The 8990-nt window shown below is 47.6% G+C and overlaps 1 protein-coding gene across 1 annotated transcript in view; it reads left to right on the top strand.

Annotated features, from left to right (window-relative positions):
- Nucleotides 1-4664: 4664 nt before the first annotated feature.
- VKORC1L1 (vitamin K epoxide reductase complex subunit 1 like 1) overlaps nt 4665-8990 on the top strand; it is a 62981-nt gene continuing 58655 nt past the window's right edge. The window contains exon 1 of the mRNA XM_044233876.1: nt 4665-4881. Within this exon, the coding sequence (XP_044089811.1) occupies nt 4688-4881 (194 nt within the window). The 5' untranslated portion in view covers nt 4665-4687. The remainder of the gene's footprint in view (nt 4882-8990) is intronic.

The following is an 8990-nucleotide window of genomic DNA, read 5'->3' as shown; positions in this document are numbered from 1 at the left end:
AGAGGGAATATCTGTCTATTCCCACTCCTGAATGTGTTTCCCAATAGAAATGAGTGCTTATGTCCACCAAAAGACATTTATAGGATGTTCATAGCAACGTCATTCATAATAGCTAAAACGGATCAATGTCTGCCAAAAGTGAAGAGAACGGAGTGATAAAATTGTGGTTATGGCCGGGAATGAGACAGGGATAGCCACCATTGTTATTTAACATAGTACTGGAGGTCTTAGCCTAAGCAATCAGACAACAAAAAGAAACAAAAGGCATCTAAATCAGCAAAGGAGAAGTCACACTTTCACTATCTGCACATGACAAATGCTCTATGTAGAAAACCTGAAAGACTCCACCCAAAAATTGCTAGAACTAATACATGAATTCAGCAAATTCGCAGCATACAAAATCAACACACAGAAATCTTTTGCATTTCTGTACACTAATAATGAAGCAGCAAAAAAGGGAATCAAGGAATCAGGATCAGTTCCATTTACAGTTGCACCAAAATAATAACATACCTAGGAATAAACCTAACCAAAGATGGTAAAAGAACTGTACCCTGAAAATTTAGGAATGAAATTGAAGAAGACACAAAGAAATGGAAAAACGTTCATGCTAATGCATTGGAAGAATAAACATTGGTAAAATGTCTATACTACCCAAAGCAATCTATACATTTGATGCAATTCCTGTTAAAATACCACCAGCATTTTTCACAGAGCTAGAACAAACAATCCAAAAATTTGTATGGAACCAAAAAAGACCCCAAATAGAGCAATCCTGAAAATGAAAAGAAAAGTAAGAAGCATCGCAGTTTCAGACTTCAAGCTTTACTACAAAGCTGTAGTCATCAAGACAGTATGGTACTGGCATAAAAACAGACACATAGGTCAATGGAACAGAACGGAAAACCCAGAAATGGACCCACGGCTATGTGGTGAATTAATCTTTGACAAAGCAGGGAGGAATATCCTATAGAAAAAAGACAGTCTCTTCAACAACTGGTTCTGGGAAAACTGGACAGCAACATACAGAAGAGTAAAACTGGGCCACTTTCTTACACCACACACAAAAATAAATTCAAAATGGATTAAATACCTAGATGTAAGGCCTGAATCTATAAAAATCCTAGAGGATAACACAGATGGCAACCTCTTTGACCTCAGCTGTAGCAACTCTTTTTTCTAGACACATCTCTAGAGGGGAAGGAAACAAAAGCAAAAATGAACTATGGGGGGGCGCCTGGGTGGCTCAGTGGTTTAAAGCCTCTGCCTTCAGGCTCAGGTCATGATCTCAGGGTCCTGGGATCGAGCCCTGCTTTGGGCTCTCTGCTCGGCAGCGAGCCTGCTTCCTCCTCTCTCTGCCTGTCTATCTGCCTATTTGTGATCTCTGTCAAATAAATAAATAAAACCTTAAAAAAAATGAACTATGGGTACTTCATCAAGATAGAAAACTTCTGCACAATGAAAGAAACAAACAAGACTAAAAGGCAGCCTCTGGGATGGGAGAAGATATTTGCAAATGACAGATCTGATAAAGGGTTAATATCCAAAATGTATAAAGAGTTTCTTAAACTCAACACCCCCAAAACAAATAATCCAGTCAAGAAATGGGCAGAAGACATGAATAGTTATTTTTTTCAAAGAAGACATCCAGATGGCCAACAGACACATGAAAAAGTGCTCCCCATCACTCGGCATCAGGGAAACACAAATCAAAACCACAGTGAGATGCCACCTCGCACCTGTCAGAATGGCTAAAACTAACAAGTCAGGAAACAACAGATGTTGGCGAGGATGTGGAGAAAGGGGTAACCCTCCTACACTGTTGGTGGGAATGCAAGCTGGTGCAGTCACTCTGGAAAACAGCATGGAGGTTTCTCAAAAAGTTGAAAATAGAGCTACCCTATGACCCAGCAACCCTATTACTAGATATTTACCCAAAGGATACAAAAATAGTGATTCAAAGGGACCTATGCACCATGACATTTACAGCAGTATTATCCCAACAGCCAAATTATGGGAAAAGCCCAAATGTTCATCAACTGATGAATGGATGAAGAAGGTGTGGTACATACACACACACACACACACACACACACACAGAGAGAGAGAGAGAGATTATTCAATGATTAAGAGGAATGAAATCTTGCCATTTGCAATGATGTGGATGGAATTAGAGTGTGTTATACTGAGCGAAATAAGTTAGTCAGAGAAAGACACCATGTGATTTCACTCAATATGTGGAATTTAAGAAACAAAACAGATAAACATATGGGAAGGGGTAAGAAAAAAAAAGAGGAGAGAAGGAAGCAAACCATATAAGACTGTTAACTATAGAGAACAAACTGAGGGTTGATGGAGGGAGGTGGGTAGGGGGATGGGCTGGGTAGGTGATGAGTATTGAGGAGGACACTTGTTATTATGGGCACTGGATGTTATACAAGTGATGAATCACTACATTCTATTCTTGAAACTATATGTCAACTAACTAGAATTTAATAAAAATTGAAACAAAAAATAAGATAAAAGTATAATAGTGGTTATGCATATAATGGATTATAACACAGCAATGAAAAGTAACAGTTTCTGTGTACAATAGCATGGATAGACCTTACAGACATAGTGATAAGTGCAAGAAGCCAGAGGATCAATGGCTCTGTCAATACGGAAGGAGGGGGGTTGCAGGAGAATGACTTCACTTGCATTTATGGAAACCACTAGAGAATTAGAGTGGTGATCTTTCGAGGACTGTGGTCGGCAACCTTTAAGATAACTCCCGGTGATTCCCTCTCCTGGTCTCCATGCTTTTGTGTAATCCCCTCCCTTTCGGTGCAGACTGGACCCAGAGACTAGCTTCTTTTTTCCCCTCTGGCTTTATTGAGAAATAATTCTTATGGAGAGGTCCCAGTGGCCGGAACTAATGAAGGACCTGAGGGCTTGCAGTGGTGTTTGAGTGAGCCTGGAAGAGGCCTCCTGCCTTGAGATGCCTGGCCTGGCTGAGCTGAATGCAGCTTTGTAAGAGACCCTGAGCCAGAGGACCCAGCAGAATGACACCCACATCCCTGACCCACGGAAACTGTGAGAAAATAAGGGATTTTTGTTTTAAGCTGCTGAAGTTGGGGTAATCTGTTACCCAACAATAGATAATGCAAGGACATTGCTTCTTACTCAGAATCACTATATAAAGCTCCTGAAATCTCTCTGAGAGCAGCAACCAGGGAAAAGCTGGCCATCTCCAAGAATGGTGTGTTTCTTTCTTCTCAGAGACGGTGACAATCACACGTTTTGTTGTTGTTTTTTTTTTAAATCGTGACCATCAGGAAACTCAGAGTCAAATTTATGGTTGAATTTTAATAATTATGCAAGACCTTATGACCTGCTTATCTGTATTCTTACTCCCGATGTTTCCTTTTATTCTGAGTTGTCTTTTTCTTTGTCTGGTTTTTCAGTTCATTTTTACATTTTTCTGTATCACATTAATTATGTTAAGCCATCTCAAGTTCACCTTACAGAGAAGCAAGGCATTATAAATAATTTTTTTGTCTTCTCATAAATAATTTTTAAGAATATTTAAGTTTGGGGGGCGCCTGGGTGGCTCAGTGGGTTAAGCCGCTGCCTTCGGCTCAGGTCATGATCTCAGGGTCCTGGGATCGAGTCCCGCATCCGGCTCTCTGCTCAGCAGGGAGCCTGCTTCCCTCTCTCTCTGCCTGCCTCTCCATCTACTTGTGATTTCTCTCTGTCAAATAAATAAATAAAATCTTTAAAAAAAAAGAATATTTAAGTTTGGGGGCGCCTGGGTGGCTCAGTGGGTTAAAGCCTCTGCCTTTGGCTCGGGTCATGATCCTAGGGTCCTAGGGTTAGGGTTAGGGTCAGGCCTGCATTGGGTTCTCTGCTCAGTGGGGAGCCTGCTTCCTCCTCTCTCTCTCTGCCTGCCTCTCTCCCTACTTGTGATCTGTCAAATAAATTAATAAAAATCTTTAAAAAAAAAAGAAAAAGAATATTTAAGTTTGCACCTGTTGAACGCGGAGGTGCTGGAGGTCGTGGTGGGGCGTATCCGGTAATGGAAGCGAGACTCTGAAGCTCTGGCGTTGCCAGGGTTCATTTGGATTGGGTCAAAAATATCAAATGATAATGACAAAAAAGGAAAATACGGTGGCAATTGATCACCATCCCCAGGGGAAAGGGCCAAGGGCTCACTTAGTCACACTGGGTGGTATTTTTGAAATTTATTATTCATCGCACCCAGGCCCCTAAGGCCCTCAGGCCCCGTCCCGCCCCTCTGTTCCCTTCCCCGCCCCTTACTCTAGAGCCCCGCCCCACCCCCGACCACGCCCCTCCTCTCGGTGCCGCCCGCTGCGTGCGCCGCGCCGCCTCCGCCTCCCGGCCCCGCCTCCCGGCCCCGCCTCCCGACGGTTGCGCGCTCCGCCCCCTCCCTCCGCGCCCGCGCGCGCCTTCCCCGCCCCGCCGGGCGCTCTCCTTTCGGGGCGGTTGGGCCGCGCGCCTGTGGGGGCGGGGCCCGGAGCAGGCGGTGGAACCAATGGGGCGCGGCGGCGGCGGCGGCGGTGGCGGCGGCGGCGGAGGCGGCGGCGGCGGCGGCGGCGGCTGGGTCGGGCCCCGACGGGCGGCGGCGGCTGAGGTGGAGGCGGAGGGCGGCGGCGGCGGCGGCGAAGGCGGCGGCGGCGGGGGGAAGATGGCGGCGCCCGTCCTGCTGAGAGTGTCGGTGCCGCGGTGGGAGCGGGTGGCCCGGTATGCAGTGTGCGCCGCCGGGATCCTGCTCTCCATCTACGCCTACCACGTGGAGCGGGAGAAGGAGCGGGACCCCGAGCACCGGGCCCTCTGCGACCTGGGGCCCTGGGTGAAGTGCTCCGCCGCCCTTGCCTCCAGGTAGCCCGGCGCGGGGGAGCGGGGCCGGGAGCGGCCGCGCTGGGTGAGGGCGGAGGCTGGGGGCGGGGAGCGCGCGGCGGGAGCTCGGGCCTGGGGGCCGGCGGGGACCGGGCCGCGGAGGGACCGACGGCGCCGCGAGCGCGGCCGGGCGTGGGGAGGCGGCCGGCGGCCCCGGCCCGAGGGGCGGCCGGAGCGCAGGCCGCCGGGGCGGGGGCGGCGGGGGCCGCGAGGCCGGCGAGGAGGGATGAGGTGGCAGAGTGCCGCGGGGAGGCCGGCGCGGACCGGGCGCGGGCGGGCGGGCTGCGGCCGGGCCGGGCGGGGGCGAGGGGGCTCGCCGAGGGCGGGTGGCGGCGGGCGCGACCGATTTCCTGGTTCGCGCCGGGGGGCGGGTCGGGGTGCGGGACCCCGCGCCGGGCGCCGCGAGGGCACGGGGCTCCGCGGGCGCCGGGGGCGGTGCGGCCCGCGCGGACTCGGGGCGCGCAGTCCCGGGCTCCCCGGCCCGGACAGGTGCTCCGCGGTCGGGCGTCTTTGTGCTCCGGCGCCGACGAGCGTGCGGCCCCTGGGACGGCGGCGTTCGCGGGCCGGAGCGCGTGTGACCCGGTGCGGAGCGAGAGCCCGGCGCCGCGCACACCCGGGCTCCGGGACCCGGTCCTCGGCGCCCGCCGGACGCCGCGTCCGCTGGGAGCCCCGTGTGCCCGAGACGGGTGCGGGGACGGTGCGGGGCGCCGGTGGTCGGGGGCGCCCGGAGGAGACCGAGAGCGCGCGGCTCCCGGAGCGGGGTGGTTCGGGGCTCTCGGGTCGCGGGGGTGCGTCTGCTGGAATTCGCTGCCCTGGCTGTCCTGGGTGAGTTACTTTGGGGAAGGAGGAATTCGCGTCCTAAAGCGCCTCCTTTTAAAGATGCGAGGGGGGGGGGTCGTTGAAAGTGGCCGGAGTGAAGACGCGACTTCGGAACTGGTGGGTGACGGTTCTCACGGACACGCACTCGCCTGCTGTTCCGCGTTTCTTAGCAGGAGCTGCTTCGGCCGCTTCTCCCCCGCCGACCTGCAGCTCGCTGCGTAGACAGGAACGTGTCGCTTGCCAGTTTGTTGTGACCCGCACGTTGGTGACTGCGGGAGCGGGCCGGGCCTGGGCTGGTCGGCGACGCTCGCAGGCTCCAGCCGCCGGCTCTGCTCCCGACAGCTCTGTCCCCTTTGCCTAAGGCCAGACCCTGTTGCTGCAGCGGGAGGATAGGCGTCGTTCTTGCTCCAGGAAGCCCTGGGTTTCCGTGCGGGGTTACCGAGCCCCGGTGCACGCCGGTGTGACAGTCACGTTCTGGGCTGAGTATTCTGAGCCTCGTCGTGGACTTCACAGACGGAGCGTCCCTGCGAGAGCGCGGAGCCACTTCTGGGCAGACTCCCTCCTGCTTGTGGCACGTCGGGTTGTACTTGGAAGCACCTGTACCCGAAGTTAGTTGTGTAAATACACGATGAGAAATGTAAGGTGAAAAGACTGCCCAGCAATTGAGTTCAAGTAATCTTTTAAAAAAGGAAATAGAAATAACTTTGATACTAGATTAGTAAGGAATTTAGGCAGAATTATTACCAGTGTTAGAGTTGCAAACTCTGGTCCATAATAGATTTCACTGGACCTTTTACATTGTAGGCATGGAAAGAGTGCTTTATGTTACCCAAACTGTAGGGCTACGGTTTTAAAATCGATTTGCCTTTAAAAAGGAGTGTTTTTGAACCATGCAATAAGTATAGACTATAAATATTTTCAGTTGCATATCCTCTAAGATCCAGGTTTTTGTGCTCTTTTAAAAATTTCTAATAAAGTACTATAAAATAATATAAATAACATCACGTAGAATATTAAAAGTGTATATAAGTATGTAAGTAAGACTAAGAGTACCTGGATGTCTTTATAGTTTTAAATGTGAATTTAATATGTTGTGACAGGAACTAATGTTTAATTCTGTAGCTGTGTACATAAAATATTTTAAAATCGATGCTCTCTAAAGGAGGATAGGTAAGAAATAAGACATGGCTAACGAAGAGTAAATAGCTTATTTGCTATAAACACAATAACATTATTTTCAAGAAACTTACTCAGTTTGATCAGCCTGTTTATAAACTGCTTGCAAAGCTCCATGTATGTATATACCATATACATGTTTATGTGTGTGTATATATACGAATATATTTAGAGGAGGTACAGAAATTTGGAAATTAACATGGCTTGAGTCTGATTTATAGACCAATTTTTTCTTCTAAGTTGGTAGGGTAAACATCATTAAAAGTTTTTATTTTGTCAGACTGGCTTTAAATAAAATCAGGTTAATGGAGACCTCAAGTAATTCTTTTTATTTGACTTAAGTATTGATTGCTACTTAGCAGAAGTATTAAAAAAATGTGACTATCATAGGAAAAGAAAGTCTGAGCCCAGGTTAGAGTGAGTAGAATTGCAGATGAAGGATCAGGAAAGTTACCCAATAAAAGGAATCCTGAGGAAAGTCAACTACCAGAACCCGTTGTTAACTCATGTGACTTTGGGTTGCTAAAATGCACTTTATTCTCATTTCTCAATCCTTAAGTATCTTGATCCAAATAGAATAGAGATGAATGAGAGAATTTTGAGGGTTGTGTGTGTGTGTGTGTGTGTGTGTGTGAAGTCCTCTAGTATTTTGGGAGGCATCATTGTGTAAGGGAGCAGTTCCCAGACTTTGGATTTCTTTTTTCTTTTCTTTTCTTTTTTTTAGATAATTTTTTTAATCTGCACCCAGTGTGGCTCTTGAACTCACAACCCTGAGATCAGGAGTTGCATGCTTCACTGACTGAACCAGCCATGTGCGCCCCCCCGACTTTGGATTTCAAAAGAAATGATTACCCCCACCCCATATTGGGAGGGTGCAATAGAGTTGCCAAATTTATTTTTATTTATTTATTTATTTATTTTTGCCAGGGATAGCCAATGAAAACAGCAACAGTAACCCACATCACTAGCTGCTTTCATTTCATTTATAAAAAAGATATTTTAACTCAAATGATTTGAGAGGCCAGAATTTCAAAATAAAAGACTTTAAATCGAATCATTTAGCTTTATTAAAAGGTTTGCTTTCTTCTCGTTATTTTTCCTCCTTTTTATATAAATCAGTAAATAGTCTGTTGCAAACCTGCACCCGCCTCCCAGCCAACATTAACCCCTGTTCCGTGCAGCGCTCAGAACCATGGATTCTGGGTGGGCGCCTAATCTGCTACTTTTAGACTGTGGCCTCAAGCTAGTCACTTACCTTTGTGGATCTTCAGTTGTTTCTTGTGTTAAACTGGGCTCTTAAAACCTGCTTTGCCAGGTGAGTGGTGGGGTTAATGATGATGTAAGGATGTACCTGGATGATACCTGGAATAAATTATATACTCAGAGCTGTTATCATTGATCAGAGGTGTTACCTTTTTTTGCGGTATCTGCTAATAAACATCCTTAAGTAGTATGCTTTTTTAGGTATAGTCATTTATGTATTTTAGTGTAAATTGTTTTAGTGTACTTTATTGCTCCTCCCAGCCGTAGTATAAAGACTTAAAGTGCATTTAAAACAATCTCAGAAGTGTGGCAAGAGAAACAATATAATATGCAGAATATTCTTTTTTTTTTTTCCTAGAATATTCTTTATAGGTATTTTCTGCAAGTTATATTAGACCCCTTTCTACAAGGGTTCTTATGTTAAGAATAGTACAAGTGACCTTTAAAGATGAATGTAGGATCGGGGGGCACCTGGGGTGGCTCAGTCATTAAGCATCCTCCTTCTGCTCAAGTCATGATCCCAAGGTCCTGGGATTGAGTGAACCATTGGGCTCCCTGCTCAGCGGGAAACCTGCTTCTCCCTCTCCCACTCCTCCTGCTTGTATTCCCTCTCTCGCTGTGCCTCTCTGTGTCAAATAAATAAATGAAATCTTAAAAAAAAAGATGAATAGGCTTGACAGTTCTACAGTTTTAAAAACTGTAAAATAGTATTCGAAAACCATCAATTCCTCAAAAAATTGTCTTCCTTTGCAAAATGTTGAACTAATACCTCTCTCACATCTTGAAAAAAGTAATAGTGCTGTCTACTTACTACTTTTGTTGAGTTTTGTCTT

Source organism: Neovison vison, chromosome 14 (assembly GCF_020171115.1).
Source record: "Neovison vison isolate M4711 chromosome 14, ASM_NN_V1, whole genome shotgun sequence".
Classification (NCBI taxonomy): domain Eukaryota; kingdom Metazoa; phylum Chordata; class Mammalia; order Carnivora; family Mustelidae; genus Neogale; species Neogale vison.
This window is presented reverse-complemented; position numbering and strand designations above follow the sequence as displayed.